Raw genomic sequence first — 18,070 nt, forward strand, 5'->3', positions numbered from 1 at the left:
ACTTGGTTACAGTTCCACACACACTGACTCTCACTGGTGTCCAGTTCCACACACACTGACTCTCACTGGTGTCCAGTTCCACACACACTGACTCTCACTGGGTTACAGTTCCACTCAAACTGACTCTCACTTGGTTACAGTTCCACACACACTGACTCTCACTGGTGTCCAGTTCCATACACACTGACTCTCACTGGTGTCCAGTTCCACACACACTGACTCTCACTTGGTTACAGTTCCACACACACTGACTCTCATTGGGGGACAGTTCCACACACACTGGCTGTCACTGGGGTACAGTTCCACACACACTGACTCTCACTGCGGTACAGTTCCAGTTTAGTGCCATTTGCCAAGTGGCAGAAGCGGATAATGAAGGTTTATTTTGCTACTTATTGTTTGGCACAGTCAGGTTTCCCGTTCTGTGTGGAGTTCTGACACTGAACTGCCTCTGAGGCACATGCAGTTCATACAAACTCCTGCTAAATTAAATCAGAATGAGAAGCACAGCGAGCAAATGCAAATGGCCTGTGATTTGGAGCCATTGTGGAGGATCTGGCTCACTATGCTATTGTATTAATGGGTGATAGCATTCAGGCACTTCACAGTGAGTATACAGGGCAGCGACTTGTACCTGTTAAGTTACAGCACTCCCTTTACATGGAGTTGCTGCCAAGTGGTGTTTACTAGTAGAGAACGAGTGGACTGCTTGTGAAGTGGAAGAGTTTTACTGCACGAATACCAAGGTTTCAGACAAGTTTCTTCAGCGTCCAGATGTATGAGGTATTCACATTCAACTTTCTGAAATGCTGTGATTCTTGGGATTGTAAAATATTTGTCGGATTCACGGGCTTTGTCATTGTGGTGAATAACTGATAGCTCTTTGCCTCAGTGTTAAACAAACCAGCAAGACAACATTTTGCTGGAAATGTGCATAAAATAATAACAGAATAAACGTCTAGCTGTAACAGTGACACGAAACTTGGCTCAGTTTGTGGGGCATTGTGGACAAAATGAAAAACTTTAAACCTGATATTCTTTCTGCATGGGGCTGTAAAAAAGTCGTCTTGCAACAGCTCTTAAAGGGGGCAGTCGTTTAATTTGTAAAGCATGAAAGAGATTGTGTGATCAGGGAGGAGAATCTCTCAGCGGTGGCCACAAGGGACAATCTTGAGTTCTGTTCTGACGTCCTGACTAAAATCACAAATGTCTAGAATGAATTGATCGGCTTGCAGATATCTTGAATTAATATGTCAGTATTTAAATATCCTAAAGCAGGCCTCACTCCTTGTTCCCACTAGGTACAGACACCAACCAAGAAGTGCTCAGCCACACTAACCAGAAGGTGCCAGGCTGTATCTCGATCTGGGCAGATGCTGCAACTGAGCTCAGTGTCTTTAGGTTCAGGAGAGGGAAGCGAACAGCAGGTTTTCCCATTGAGGCTCAAAACAACAGAGTAGCCACTTGAGTGAGGGGAAGGGGCATTGCAGTGGCCATGGGATTGATCCCAGCAACTGGTTCAAGGAAGATGGGGAGAAAGCTCAGAGCGTGGTGGGGAGCAGGATGGGGTTAGAAGCTACATCCAGCCTCACTCCCTCTCCTGTTAGCAGAGATGGTAAGGGAGTGTCACCAATGCACAGCTCCAAAGAGAAGGGCAGTACATTCTTTAGGACACAGCTTTACTATTAGGGTTGTAAACTGCTCAAAAAAAAAAACAGAGTGCAGCTACAAATAAAAGCAGCAAAAGCTCGAGTACAATCTAAAACTGGAAATGTGCTCAAGTGCAGAAGGGTTATAAGAAAGAAAAATTTGCATTTCAATAGCATCTTTCATGACCTCAGGACATCACAAAGTGCTTTACAACCAATGAAGTACTTCTGAAGTGTATCACTGTTGTAATGTAGGGAACACGGCAGGCAATTTGCACACAGCAAGCTTCCACAAAACAGCAATGTGATAATGACCAGATAATCTGTTTTAGTGAAATTGGTTAAAAGATAAATATTGGCCAGGACACCAAGATAACTTCACTGCTCTTCTTCAAATAGTTCCATTGGAACTTTTACACCCACCTGAGAGGGCAGATGTGGCCTTGGTTTAAACATTTCACCTGAAAGGAAGCACCTCCTACACAGTACTGCTCTGGAGTGTTAGCTTGAATTGTGGGCTCAAGTCTCTGGAGTGGGACTTGAACCCACAAACTTCTAAATCAGAGGCAAGAGAGCTGTACACTGAGTCAAAGCCAACACAAGATGAAATGTTGCATTTGTTCCTTGTGAGGAAGCTCCCACCTCAACACGACGTCCACCAAACATTAAGAAGACCGGGTCCTGGACAGAATGCTGGTTGGAAAACTCTGCAGTTAAACTCTCTAGACTTAATGATATTGAACAGATCGCAGTGTTTTATCCACTTGTCAGGTCTGGAAAGTGGATGTGTTTGTTTGAAGTTGGGCAACTTGTCTTTTGTTAACACAAAACCTGGTGTCACAAACCTTTTCATTAGAAGTGGACAGGGATGTCAGGTAGAGATATGGAATAAGTTAGCTGGGTAAGTCACCGAGATGAACAGATAGTTCAAAAGATAATTAAATATGTTTCTGGAGAGGATTGAGGGATGCGTCGTGACAGTGGGTAGGTGGAATTGAGGGATACGGGGAGAAGGTAGATGGGTGGGATAGAGGGAAGAGGAGGAAGTGGGTCGGAGGGGTTGAGGGATATGGGGAGAAGGTGAATATGTGGAGTTCAGATCAGTTAATAAGGGTCCAGTTTGTTGGGCCCAATAATCTATTCCTGTTCTTAAAGGTTCTTATCTTTTTAAGTGGTCATTAACCATTGTGCAGAATGGATATAAAAATTTCTGCCTGATCAAACTGGTGGCAATAATTGCACCAGCTCGAAATTTCTTAACAACAGCATTTTCTTTTACAAAAGTTAAGGCAATTTCAATACCAGATTCACAGAGATTTCGAAGCTGCGATAGAATGACACATTTGGCTTTTGGACAGTGAATTATTGTTAGTCACACAATTCCTAATCTTGAAAACAGAAAGTAATTAGAAGCAGAAGTGTGGACAGAGTAATGTGGCTGTGTGCAGTGACAAAGGTATGTGATCCAGTCCCCCTACACTGCACTGACAACTTACCAAAAGGCCAACTCGAAGAGAACCTGTCCATTGCTGCAAGGACGAAGGCACAATGCATGGGACTTTATCCTGAGTTGCAGCTCTGACGGTTTTTAAATTCAATTTAGGAGCAGAAGATCAAGTGGGTAAACCTAGGGATTAGATCAGAATTCATAGAATCGTACAGCACAGGAGGAGGTTATTTGATCCATTGTGCTCATGCCAGCTCTCCAAAACAGCCAGCCTACCAGTCCCACTCCCCTGCTCACTCCTTCCCTCTGGCCCAGAAAACTTTTAATCTTCAAGTATACATCAAATTCTCTTTGGTAAGTTACTATTGAATTTTTTATAGTTTCTCTTTACTTACTTTATCATAATCCATAATTTTGAACAGCTTTCCTAAATCTCCCCATAACCTTTTAGTTCCAGTCTCTAATTCAGGCTGGATCAGCTCTATAGTTGGCACTGACATACAGTTCCTCATCCTACTAATGATATTCCTGGATCAGGAATCTCTATGGTGCAGAGAGGAACAGATTTTACAATTTTTCCAGCAGCTCCTGGTCAGGAAGCAATATGCAGGTGCAAGTAAACTCTACAATCCCATTCTATTCAGGGAGAAAGGAAGGTGAAAGATTCATTGGGCAGGTAGAAACCCTGTTAGATTGGAATGTAATTGGGCTGTGGAATGGTTGGGATTAATGGGGTACCCCAGCTTTCTCAATCAATTCTTTTTGATGAAATATTTGCAGACTCATTTAAGAGTCTTGAAGACATCAGCAAGCAGTGACTTCCATGTCACCAGCTGGGCCTGGATCCAATCTCAGGTTCCACAAACAGACAGTTTGGTCCAGGAGTTAATATAATCTCCAGCTCTGACAAAATGGGGTCATTGATCTGAAACCTTAACTATGTTTCTCACTCCACAGATGCTGCCTGACCTGCTGAGTATTTTCAGCATTTTCTGATTATATTTAATATGATCTACTTTTGTTAAATTCTGTTTGGTTCAGATGATGTTCACTGAATTTGTGGAATGACACATTCGTGAAATGTTTTAGACTTTCCCACTTTGTGTTATGCTACAAACTAACCAGTATGTTGTCTTCCTCGGGTCCATCTTTTCATCAATAGAACCATAGAAAAATTACGGCACAGAAAGAGGCCATTCAGCCCACCGTATCTGCACTATGATCACTTTTCCTCTCTCGTCTCTCTTGTACCTCCCAAACTCATAAACATAGGAACAAAGGAAATAACAGCAGGAGTAGGCCATTGGCTGATCTTCTACCTCAACGCCACTTTCCCGCACAATCCCCATATCACTTGATGCCTTTAATATCTAGAAAGCTATCGATTTCTGTCGAACATTCTCAATGACTGAGCTTCCACCGCCCTCTGGGATAGAGAATTCCACAGATGCACCCCTCTCTGAGTGAAGAAATTCCCCCTCATCTCAGTCCTAAATGGCCTACCCCTTATACGAGACTGTGTCCCCTGGTTCTAGACCCCCCCAGCCAGGGGAAACGTCCTTCCTGCATCCACCCTGTCACGCCCTGTAAGAATTTTGTAAGTTTCAGTGAGATCACCTCTCATTCTTCTAAACTCTAGAGAATACAGGCCCAGTCTTCTCAATCTCCCTTCATAAGACAATCCTGCCATCCCAGGAATTAGTCTGGTGAATCTTTGTTGTACTCTCTCTATGGTAAGTATATCCTTCCTTAGGTAAGGAGACCAAATCTGTACACAATACTCCAGCATCATAGTTAAGCATCAATCTACACTCTTCCACCTCACTGTCATAGAGTTATACAGCACAGAAACAGGCCCTTCGGCCCATCGCGTCTGTGCCGGCCAAACAGCTATCTATTCTAAACCCATTTTCCTGCACTTGGCCCATAGCTTTGTATGCTATGGAGTTTCAAGTGCTCATCTAAATACTTTTTAAATGTTGTGAGGACTCCTGCCTCTAGCACCCCTTCAGTTAGTGTGTTCCAGATTCCAACCACCCTCGGGCTGAAAAATGTTTTCCTCAAATCCCCTCTAAACCTCCTGCCCCTTACCTTAAATCTATGCCCCCTGGTTATGGATACCTCCACTGAGGGAAAAAGTTTCTTCCTATCTATCCGATCAATGCCCCTCACAATTTTGTACACTGTGTTGAATTCCACCAATCACTCCATCTCCTACTCAACTCAATCGCTTCCAAGATCTCTAAATTGTGGAACTCATTCCTTCCCTTCTACAGTTTATGGTTTTGTAAAATCCACGCTCGCCTTCACTTCTTGATGATTTTTCAATCTTGCTGCACTCTGGACCTTTGCCTTTTATCTGGGCTTCTCAATAAGATCTGTTGTGTCAAGTCAGTAAGCGATAATCCTGGGCTACACCCACAAATTACCTGATTGAAACTCAAACTCACCCACCAGGAAAAGTAGTTGCCAGCTGTTTGTCAATCACCGCATAATCTGATAAAGTGGTCCCGATTATGTTTAGCATCATCGTTCCAAAAAAAAACGAACATTCTCAAGAAAAATACTGCGGATGGTGGAAATCTGAAATAAAAACAGAACCACCTCCATTCAGTCTGCAAGTGTGACCCCAAGCTACCAGTTGCCTGTCATTTGAATTTTCCACCATGCTCTCACGCTGACCTCTCTGTCCTCCTCAGCCTCCTGCACTGTACTAATGAAGCTCAACACAAGCTCAAGGAACAGCATCTCATCTTTCAATTAGGTACTTTACAGTCTTCTGGACTCAATATTGAGTTCAATAATTTCAGACCAGAATCTCTGTCCACATTTTGTTTCCTTTTCTCTGCATTTTTCAATTTTACTCTTGTTTTTCTCTTATTTTTACTTTTGGATCGCAGCTGTTCATCATTCTGCCATTTACACCTCCTCTAGACATGTATTTTGTTTCTTTACTTGTCCCATTACCATTCCCTTTGGCCCTTCACCACCAACTCTTTTCTCATTTAATGTCTCCCATCTTCCACCCTATCACAAACCTTCCCCTTTGTTCTTTTTCCACCCTCCTCCATTTGACCTACTTAAAACCTATTACATTTCTAACCTTTGCCAGTTCTAATGAAAGGTCACTGACCTGAAACGTTAACTCTGTTTCTCTCTCCACAGATGCTGCCAGACCTGCTGAGTATTTCCAGCCTTTCTGTTTTTCTATTATATATGAACATTCTCAAGCCGCTTTCATTCAATATCTTTTGTTTCCAGGAGAATGTGGAGAAGAGGCCGATCTGTAGGTTGCGGGATTGGATCAGGGGTCAGCCTCAGGTATTATCCAGCGATACCACAACCAAACAGCAAGGTAGGAGGGACACCCTTAACTGCATCGATGACATGAAACTGCCCTTCAACCAAATACTGCAGTCTGGTCAGAGGCCTCAGGGTCACACAATGAAACAAACCATTTCTGCTGTGAGTTTGAAGATGGCATTTACGGAACTAAGCGAGGTGTGATAAGGATTTGATGCATGTGTGACTGAGGTAAAACACACATCCAGAGAGAATAGGCTGACAGTAGGGCATACAGAAAATGAAAGTAAAGGGACCTGAAGTGGCTTCCAAAAGTAGACAGAATGAGGTTGAAAATTGTTTGGCGCAGAAGTACAACTCGAGCAGCCTATAAAGTCGTCTGTACCACATGACTACAACTCACTGCCGGGTATCTGTTATTCTATATATAAACATACTGAACCCATCAATTAGATTCTAGCTTGTAACTCACTCTCAGATATCTTTTATTCTATATATAAACTCCTCGATTAGATTCCAGTCTGTAACTCACTCCCGGGTATCTGTTATTCTATATATAAACTCCCCGAACCCTTCGATTAGATTCCAGCCTGTAATTTATTCCCGAGTATCTGTTATTCTATATATAAACTCCCCGAACCCTTCGATTAGATTCCAGTCTGTAACTCACTCCTGGGTATCTGTTATTCTATATATAAACTCCCCGAACCCCTCGATTAGATTCCAGTCTGTAACTCACTCCCGGGTATCTGTTATTCCATATATAAACTCCCCGAACCCTTCGATTAGATTCCAGTCTGTAACTCACTCCTGGGTATCTGTTATTCTATATATAAACTCCCCGAACCCTTCGATTAGATTCCAGTCTGTAACTCACTCCCGGGTATCTGTTATTCTATATATAAACTCCCCGAACCCTTCGATTAGATTCCAGTCTGTAACTCACTCCCGGGTATCTGTTATTCTATATATAAACACCCTGAACCCTTCGATTAGATTCCAGCCTGTAATTTATTCCCGAGTATCTGTTATTCTATATATAAACTCCCCGAACCTTTCGATTAGATTCCAGTCTGTAACTCACTCCCAGGTATCTGTTATTCTATATATAAACTCCCCGAACCCTTCGATTAGATTCCAGTCTGTAACTCACTCCTGGGTATCTGTTATTCTATATATAAACTCCCCGAACCCTTCGATTAGATTCCAGTCTGTAAGTCACTCCCGGGTATCTGTTATTCTATATATAAAAACCCCCGAACCCCTCGATTAGATTCCAGTCTGTAACTCACTCCCGGGTATCTGTTATTCTATATATAAACCCCCAAACCCTTCGATTAGATTCCAGTCTGTAACTCACTCCCGGGTATCTGTTATTCTATATATAAACACCCTGAACCCTTCGATTCGATTCCAGCCTGTAATTTATTCCCGGGTATCTGTTATTCTATATATAAACTCCCCGAACCCTTCGATTAGATTCCAGTCTGTAACTCACTCCTGGGTATCTGTTATTCTATATATAAACACCCTGAACCCTTCGATTAGATTCCAGCCTGTAATTTATTCCCGAGTATCTGTTATTCTATATATAAACACCCTGAACGCATCGATTAGATTCCAGCCTGTAATTTATTCCCGAGTATCTGTTATTCTATATATAAACACCCTAAAACCCTTGATTAGATTCCAGCCTGTAACTTATTCCTGGGTATCTGTTATTCTATATATAAACCCCCTGAACCCCTCAATTAGATTTCAGCCTGTAACTCACTCCCAGGTATCTGTTATCTATAAATAAACCATCTGAACTTTTCCCAGGAGCATTTCTGTCAGGGGAGACTTGTTGCAACAACCTCCACAAGCAGGACCTGTACAAGCATAGGTAAATATTGTACAATATCGGGTACTAGCTCTGCTGGAAACACAGCCTGGGGAGTGAGAGTGAGTTAGTTCCATTTCTGTCACTGTGGATACACCATGTAGCTCTTGAGAGTGTCCACAGTTTGGCTCTGCACGAGTTTTATTGCTCACAGGTGCAGCACATTTAGTGCTTAATTTCTGACAAGCGTTGTTCCTTTAAGTGTAATTACAGTGCCAGCCTCCTGTTCTCTTACTCTTGTGTGTGGAATTCATGTGATAAGGAATTACTGTCAATGATACAGCATGACTTGACAGGAAAGGACATTGTTACACTCATAATTTCTGTCCTGTATTGGCTCTGATTTGCTCCAGGTTTCTGCTTCATTCAAATGAGAACCCCAGACACAAAAGTCCCTTTAACAACACAAGTGTGGCACATTACTGTTGAACAACGTCCTTTAAATCTTTGCTGGGTGGCCACATTACCGTGGTAACGAAAGTTAATCAAGTGTTGACATTTCCACAGTGACTTGACATCCACTGTTCAAGAGGCTGATTCTGGAGATACACAAACATTAACTAACAGGGAACACTGACCCAAAGAACTGGGAAGTGATTGTAAGGAAGCAGTTTAATTGCTTTCAGACTGAGCTCAGAATTAAAAGCTAGTCAGAATGTGTACAGGTGTGTTAAACCTAACTCATTCCACTCAAAGGTGAGATGATACTGGCTGCAAAGGCAGACAGACCTTAGGGCTGGGCTTGGGGAAGTACCATCTGGATTAACCCTTTGTGGCTTTCTATCAGATGGGTCCAGGGTCAATCATCAGCTCCAAATGCCAACACAGAAACTGAGTTCCTGTTGCTCAGTGATTGCCTGAGAGATTGTGCTGTGTGCAAGGCCAGACACTGGGCTAGTAAATGTCAGTTTGGAAATCAGCCAACATGGAGTCAACATTTCAAACCAGTGCTGATCATGTCAGCTTTCACATACAGTTGGCCTCGCAACACTGCAAATGAAATAAGGAAAAAAGCACCTTTAATAAGCTAGCCATTCTACAGATAAAGTTCAGTGTAGACCACACATCTTTTCTACTGGAGACATGACTGCAAACTGTTCCTCTGACACTGGTCTCTTGTGCACCACCCTGTGCCCCCCAAATACCAACCTCCCCCCCCCTTTAATGTCAAGATGCAAAGAAAAAGAGGCTCCAATCCTGCCTTTAAAGTTAGGTACAATTGGGAATGTAGCCAGTGATGTTCGATTGCAGGAGCAGGCTGGCATGGGCTCAACTGCTCACAGAAACCCCCAAATGATTTGCTGCTTCAGTAATTACCGGAACATTCATCGATTTTACCCATGATGGTTAGAAGTGCCCTAATATGAAGCTTTTTTGGATTTTGAAAAAGAGAAAACACACAGACCCTATCTCCTTAAGTCAAAGTGATGGGAGAAGTTGGGCACAGTGTGATTGTGAGGAACGGGAGCTTATTTTCAATGGAGCCTGTCTATAACAGTACAGATCAATAATCCACAAGGAATCACCAGAGTAACTCACCACCACCTTCTCAAGAGCAATTAGGGATGGGTAATAAATGCTGGCCGAGCCAGCGACGCCCACATTCTGTGAAAGAATAAATAAACTCCAGCAAAGTGGGGTAGGTAAACAGCACCAATGTAGCAAAGCTAGGATGTATCTGTGACCCGGCTGTTTCTCAGATCTTTGCATTTATATTCTGGAAATGTGAAGCTTTGGCCCCCATACTCCCTATCTCAGTGTAAATTAAATTAGAATGCCAGTTGCTAGGACACCCATTAGGAAGATGTAACAAAGACAAACATCTGACAGATTTCAGTCTGTAGGCTGCCTCCCCTATAGCTGAAATGTCTCCCAAAGTGTCCCCCCATAATAGACTGTCTAGGAGCTAGGCCAGAGGGTGTTAATCTTTAGTACTGTTCAATGGAACAACAGGTGTTAGCAGCAAATAAATCTGCAACATCATAAAAGCATATTTTGATATTTTGCCTTCCTTTTTAGTTCCTCTTCATATTAATTTCTCCTTCTGTCCCCTTCTCACACTGTAATGCCAAACATTAAACCAAGATCTTGTCTACCTGGATGTTAAAGATTCTATTGCTCAACTGGACAAAGAGCAGGGAGATTTCCAGGTCCTGCCTCAATCATTCCTAGTAGAAACCCACTAACTAAGCTCCCGTCTCTAGCTGTTTGTAGGATGTTTCTGATGTAGTCTGGCTGGATCTTTCTTCAACAGGAGCTTCACTACACTTCAAAACTTGTTCACAGGTGAAACTCTAGAAAGGTGCTGCATTAACTCTCATACCCTCACTGTCCAATTGAAGCTCATTGTTCCAGTCCCCTCACTCTCTAATTGAAACCCCTCCCTCTAGTCCCCTCACTTTCTGGTTTCAGTAACAGTGATCATGAGGCTGTCGGATTGTGATTAAAAAAACATCAACTGATTCGCTAGTGCTCTTTATTGAAGGAAACCTGCTGGCCTTACCCAGTCTGGGCCTACATGTGACTCCAGTCCCACACCAACATGGTTAACTCTTAACTCCTCTCTGAAGAGTCCGAGCATGGAATTCATATTGCATCAAATCGTTTTAAGAAGGCAGATCACCAGCGCCTTTTCAGGATAACAAGCAATGGGCAATAAATGCTGTCCCTGCCGGAGATGCCCACGTCCCAAGAAAGAATTTTAAAAAAACACACATCACCACTCAGCAGCTTCATTTTTCAAGTTAGAAAGAATGAAAAACACACAGAGTGTGAACTCATGTTACTGCTGCTCTCTGTCCTTCAGCGGATGGATACGGCCCTTGTACTTTGTGTAAAGAATCAGGGACTGTGGCATTTCTTTTCTAATCAGGTCAAGGCCATGCGTGCCTGCATTCCGTGATTTTTTTTGATGAGGGCTTGTGGTATTTGTGCCAAACATTGCCTGCTCAATGAGGAGCGTTCTTGAGAAGGAGCATCTGGAAATCTTTGGTTGTGAGTGTTATATCGGAGGTGCAACTGGAAGAGGCTGTTTCTTCCTGGCTTATCAGTGGGTTTATCAGGTTGAGAGAGGCGGGTGGGAGGGGCGGGAGTTTACAACCCTCAATTTGGGCACTGGGAGATTGACTGCAGTCAGCTGAGGCTCTCCCGCACTGAGCTCACTGTACAATCTGGGAGCCAAGGAAACAAAGTCAGAGGGAGACACTGTTAACCCTTCCAGTACCAATGGGGTTCAGCCTCCTGCCGAGCCACAGTGGAGATCACAACTGCTGGGCTTTGTGTTTCCAGAGAGCAATGTCTGACTGACGATCTGTGAGTTCTCTCTTATAGTCAAACTCCTTGTGGATTTCTTTTTTATTAAAACATTTTTTTTCAGTCACCCCCAGTCTGTGACTTTCCACCCTGGAAACATCCAAGTGCAAAATCAGCCAAAGTATTTTCTGAGGCACTTCACAGAAATCCAGCACAATTGGGCACAAAGGGAATAAAGCTTGTCTCACCAAGAACAGAGGGTGATTTCTTTCTGCAATTAGATGGACCAGAGAATAATAAAACACACATACTCAGACACACTCGCTTACACACACTAAATTACACTCTCGCTTACACTTTCTCACACTTTCACTTGCTCAGGCTTGCTCACACTCGCACACAAGACGCACAGGAATCTCAAATAAAAACAAAAGTGCTGGAAATACTCAGCAGGTCTGGCAGCATCTGTGGAGAGAGAAGCAGAGTTAATGTTTCAGTTCACTGACCTTTCATCAGACCTGGAAAAGGTTAGAAATCTAATAGGTTTTAAGCAAATAAAGCGGGAGTGGGACAAAATATAACAAAAGGAAAGGTGTTGATAGGACAGAGTCACAGAGAATAACTGACCAGAAGGTCGTGGAGCAAAGGCAAAGAGTGTGTTAATGGTGTGGTGAAAGATAAAGCGTTAGTGCAGAGAGGGTGTTAATGGACAGAAAAATCAACAGGCTTGGCCAAAAGCACAAACATGACAAAAAAATAGTGAGCAGGCACATGGTAAAAAATGAATGATGAAACAAACTAAAATAAAATGAAAATAAAAAATAAAAAAAATAAAAATGAAAAATGGGGGGCCCGTCATGCTCTGAAATTATTGAACTCAATGTTCAGTCCGTCAGGCTGTAGTGTGCCGAATCGGTAGATAAGATGCTGTTCCTTGAGCTTGCGTTGATGTTCACTGGAACACTGGAACACTGCAGCAATCCCAGGACAGAGATGTGGGCATGAGAGCAGGGGGGAGTGTTGAAATAGCAAGTGACAGGAAGCTCGGGGTCATGTTTATGGACTGAGTGGAGGTGTTCCACAAAGCGGTCACCCAATCTGCATTTGGTCACCCCAGTGTAGAGGAGACCACATTGTGAGCAGCGAATACAGTATACTACAATGAAAGAAGTACAAGTAAATCGCTGCTTCACCTGAGTGTTTGAGGCCTTGGATAGTGAGGAGAGAGGAGGTAAAAGGGCAGGTGTTACACCTCCTGCGATTGCATAGGAAGGTGCCGTGGGAAGGGGACGAGGTATCAGGGGTAATGGAGGAGTGGACCAGGGTGTCGCGGAGGTAGCGATCCCTTTGGAATGCTAACAGGGGAGGGGAGGGAGGGGAAGATGCCTTTGGTAGTGGCATCACGCTGAGTGTGGCAGAAATGGCGGAGGATGATCATTTGGATCTGGAGGCTGGTGGGGTGGGAAGTGAGGACAAGGGCAACCCTGTCGCAGTTCTGGGAGGGGGGGAAGGGGTGAGGGTAGAGGCGCGGGAAATAGGCCGGATACGGTTGAGGGTCCTGTCAACAACAGTGGGGGGGAATCCTCAGTTGAGGAAAAAGGAAGACATATCAGAAGCGCTGTTGTGGAATTTTGCTTTTATTCAGTATTCTTGAGTATTTTGCTTTTATTTACACACAGGAATCTTCCTGGAAACTACACTAGGCCATTGGGACAGGTGAAAGTGACAATTCTATTTGTTTTAAACACTCTGTGGTGCTATTTACCTACAAGTTTCCCAATAAGAGAATCTTGGGTCATGTGTGGTGGCTCCCAGATTCTGACATCCTGACTGCACTGTCAATGACACTGGGAGCCAGGAGCTGGAAATGGTGATGCTGGATCCTAAAAGTAGCAGAATCCCATTCGTGCCATCTGGGGTCACATGTCTGATCCCAGATAGTATCTAGCAGGCTTTTTTAAAAATTCTTTCATGGGATGTGGGTGTCACTGGCCAGGCCAGCATTTATTGCCCATCCCTAATTTCCCTTGAGAAGGTGGTGGTGAGCTGCCTTCTTGAACCATGCAGTCCGTGTGAGGTAGGTACACCCACAGTGCTGTTAGAAAGAGAGTTCCAGGATTTTGACCCAGTGACAGTGAAGGAACGGCGATATAGTTCCAAGTCAGGATGGTGTGTGACTTGGAGGGGCACTTGCAGGTGGTGATGTTCCCATGCAGCTGCTACCCTTGTCCTTCTAGTTGGTAGAGGTCGCAGGTTTGGAAGGTGCCTTGGTGAGTTGCAGCAGTGCATCTTGTAGATAGTGCACACTGCTGCCACTGTGCGTCAGTGGTGGAGGGAGTGAATATTGAAGATGGTGGTTGGGATGACAATCAAGTGGGCTGCTTTGCCGTGGATGGTGTCAAGCTTCTTGAGTGTTGTTGGAGCTGACCATCACACTCCTGACTTGTACCTTGTAGATGGTGGACAGGCTTTGGAGAGTCAGGTAGTTGGGTTACTCAGCTCATAATTCCCAGCCTCTGACCTGCTCTTGTAGCCACAGTATTTATGTGGCTGGTCCAGTTCAGTTTCTGGTCAATGGTGACCCCCCCCCAGGATGTTGATAGTGGGCGATCCAGCGATGGTAATGCCGTTGCATATCAAGGGTAGATGGTTGGATTCTGGCTCTTTGGAGATGGTCATTGCCTGGTATTTGCATGATGTGAATGTTACTTGCCACTTATCAGCTCAAGCCTGAATGTTGTCCAGGTCTTGCTGCATACGGATATGGACTACTTCAGTATCTGAAGAATTAAGGATGGTGATGAAAATTGTGCAATCATCAGCGAACATTCTCATTTCTGATCTTATAATGAAGGGAAGGTCATTGATGAAGCAGCTGAAGATGGTTGGATCTAGGATGTTAATCTGTTAATTGTGTGTCAATGGTTTAATTATATGCAGGTGAAGGGTGTTAATTGGGGTTTTAGTTGAGCACTTATAAGCAGACACTCACTGAGACTGGTGCAGGGTTTTGAGTGAGGAGTTACATGTTTGTAATCCTTCTGTTCTGCACAATAAATGTGAAACTGAGTAAATATAGGTTCCAGCATCATCTATCCATAACAAGCTTTCTGGAATTTAATGTAGGACACTGACCTGAGGAATGCCTATAGTGATGTCCTGGGACTGAGGTGATTGACCCCCAACAACCACAACCATCTTCCTTTGTATTAGGTGTGATTCCAACCAGTGGAGAGTTTTCCCCTGCTTCCCATTGACTCCAGTTTTGCTAGGGCTCCTTGAGGCCTTATTAGGTCAAATGCTGCCTTGATATCAAGGGCAGTCACTCCTGCCTCACCTGTTGAGTTCAGAAATGGAAGGCATCACAGTCAATCCCAATTCTCTCCTCACCTGACAGCCACTACCGTCCTTTATTGGAAATCGATCGTAAGGGAGGAGAATCCTCACTGAATTCCCTCTGTTGTTCAGGAACACCTGGTCAGGTGTAGTGCACTGCTTCATCGAAACTCAACATGGACCAGCTGGAAATCTGGGATTTTCTGGTCAGTGTAGCTCAGTACTGAACTGGGGTCCATTTATCCCTGAGGTATCAGTAGATCAGGATCAAAACTCCCCAAGGCAATGATTCTCCCTATAACACTGCAAACTACTGGGACCAACACATATTGAAGGCAGTGATACTGGGGGCTCAGGTACTGAGGCCAATGGGAGCTGGGATAATGGAGGTTCCAAGTCTGAATATAACAAATGTGTTGGAACCAAAAGGAAATTACAATACTGAGAGTCGTTGATCTATTGATCTGCTTGGTCCAAACTAGGGTTTCCAACTCTGATTAGATATATTTCTGGAAGTTTCATCATGTGACCTGTCGTTTCCAACCGTCCTGCTCAGTCAAACAGCCTCCAATTACCCCGCTCAGTCAAACAGCCTCCAATTGCCCCGCACAGTCAAACAGCCTCAGACTGTCCCGCACAAACAGCCTCCAATTGCCCCACACAGTCAAACAGCCTCAGACGGCCCTGCACGAACAGCCTCCAATTGCCCCAAACAGTCAAACAGCCACAGACTGTCCCGCACAAACAGTCTCCAATTGCCCAACACAGTCAAACAGCCTCCAATTGCCCCACACAGTCAAACAGCCTCCAATTGCCCCACTCGGCCAAACAGCCTCCAATTGCCCCACTCGGCCAAACAGCCTCCAATTGCCCCACACAGTCAAACAGCCTCCAATTGCCCCACACAGCCGAACAGCCTCCAATTGCCCCACACAGCCGAACAGCCTCAGACGGTCCCGCACAAACAGCCTCCAATTGCCCCGCACAGTCAAACAGCCTCAGACTGTCCCGCACAAACAGCCTCCAATTGCCCCACACAGTCAAACAGCCTCAGACGGCCCTGCACGAACAGCCTCCAATTGCCCCAAACAGTCAAACAGCCACAGACTGTCCCGCACAAACAGTCTCCAATTGCCCAACACAGTCAAACAGCCTCCAATTGCCCCACACAGTCAAACAGCCTCCAATTGCCCCACTCGGCCAAACAGCCTCCAATTGCCCCACTCGGCCAAACAGCCTCCAATTGCCCCACACAGTCAAACAGCCTCCAATTGCCCCACACAGCCGAACAGCCTCCAATTGCCCCACACAGCCGAACAGCCTCAGACGGTCCCGCACAAACAGCCTCCAATTGCCCCGCACAGTCAATCAGCCTCAGACTGTCCCGCACAAACAGCCTCCAATTGCCCAACACAGTCAAACAGCCTCCAATTGCCCCACACAGTCAAACAGCCTCCAATTGCCCCACACAGCCAAACAGTCTCCAATTGCCCACACAGTCAAACAGCTTCAAACTGCCTCTCACAGTCAAACAGCCTCAGACTGTCCCACACAGTCAAACAGCCTCCAACTGCCCCACACAGTCAAACAGCTTCAAACTGCCCCACACAGTCAAACAGCCTCAAACCGCCAGGCACAGTCAAACAGCCTCCAGTTGCCCCACACAGTCAAACAGCCTCCAATTGCCCCACACAGTCAAACAGCCTCCAACCGCCCCACACAGTCAAACAGCATCAGAAAGCCCTACACAGTCAAACAGCCTCCAATCGCCCCACACAGTCAAACAGCCTCCAATTGCCCCACACAGTCAAATAGCCTCCAATTGCCCCAGTCAAACAGCCTCCAATTGCCCCAAACAGTCAAACAGCCTCAGACTGCCCCAAACAGTCAAACAGCCTCCAACTGCCCCAAACAGTCTAACGGCCTCCAATTGCCCCACACAGTCAAAGCCTCCAACTGCCCCACACAAACAGCCTCCAACTGCCACACACAGTCAAACAGCCTCCAACTGCCCCACACAGTCAAACAGCCTCCAACTGCCCCACACAGTCAAAGCCTCCAATTGCCCCACACAGTCAAAGCCTCCAATTGCCCCACACAGTCTAACGGCCTCCAATTGCCCCACACAGTCAAAGCCTCCAACTGCCCCACACAGTCAAACAGCCTCCAACTGCCCCAGTCAAACAGCCTCCAATTGCCCCAGTCAAACAGCCTCAGACTGCCCCACACAGTCAAACAGCCTCAAACGGCCAGGCACAGTCAAACAGCCTCCAACTGCACCACACAGTCAAACAGCCTCCAATTGCCCCACACAGTCAAACAGCCTCCAACCGCCCCACACAGTCAAACAGCCTCAAACCGCCAGGCACAGTCAAACAGCTTCCAATTGCCCCACATAGTCAAATAGCCTCCAATTACCCCAGTCAAACAGCCTCCAATTGCCCCAGTCAAACAGCCTCAAACTGCCAAGCACAGTCAAACAGCCTCCGACCGCTCCACACAGTCAAACAGACTCCAATTGCCCCACACAGTCAAACAGCCTCCAATTGCCCCACACAGTCAAACAGCCTCAGACTGCCCCACACAGTCAAACAGCCTCAGACTGCCTCACACAGTCAAACAGCCTCCAACTGTCTCACACTGTCTCCAACTGCTCCACACAGTCAGCCTGCAACCACCCCAAGTGGTCAAACAGCCTTTTCTCCTCCATCTCTAATATTTCTTATACCTATCAACAAATGAAATTGAAGAAAAGAACCAGTTTATTTCACAGCCTGTGTGTTCCTTGTAGTAGGTGTCCTTGAGATTCATCTTTACATCCTAGCGAGTCTAGGTTAATCCCGGAGGATTGGCAATCCCTGTCCCAAGGAGGAAGAACCCAACAGGAATCGCTCACAATTCCACCTTGACATTTTAATATTTGTTCCTAAAAGCAAAACTGAAGATCAGAAGTGGAATTTTTCTCTTTAGATTAAAGTGATCTCCTTTGACAGTGGGAGGGAGGCCACTTTCTGATTGCACTGGCCTCTGACATGCTGCCATTTCAGGGTCCGATTTGAAGAGGTGAATTTCATTAACATTGCAAGGACGATGTAACTGTGTCTCGTGTTGGGATCAGGGCTGTGTTGGCAGCAGTGTTAGACATTTGGTTTGTAATCAGTGTTAGTCTGCAGGCTAGTTCCTGCGGTTTCATCAATTCCA

The 18,070-nt window shown here is 45.1% G+C and overlaps 1 protein-coding gene across 3 annotated transcripts in view; it reads left to right on the plus strand.

Annotated features, from left to right (window-relative positions):
* The first annotated feature begins 670 nt into the window (after positions 1-670).
* LOC137348259 (growth factor receptor-bound protein 7-like) overlaps positions 671-18,070 on the plus strand; it is a 197,306-nt gene continuing 179,906 nt past the window's right edge. For 2 of the 3 annotated variants that reach the window (XM_068013687.1, XM_068013683.1), the window contains exons 1-2: positions 671-783; positions 6,358-6,451. In XM_068013687.1, coding sequence (XP_067869788.1) covers positions 775-783; positions 6,358-6,451 — 103 coding nt within the window. In that variant the 5' untranslated portion in view covers positions 671-774. The remainder of the gene's footprint in view (positions 784-6,357; positions 6,452-18,070) is intronic. The other variant, XM_068013681.1, reaches the window with a different exon arrangement.

Source organism: Heterodontus francisci, chromosome 33, assembly GCF_036365525.1.
Source record: "Heterodontus francisci isolate sHetFra1 chromosome 33, sHetFra1.hap1, whole genome shotgun sequence".
NCBI classification, from domain to species: Eukaryota; Metazoa; Chordata; class Chondrichthyes; order Heterodontiformes; family Heterodontidae; genus Heterodontus; species Heterodontus francisci.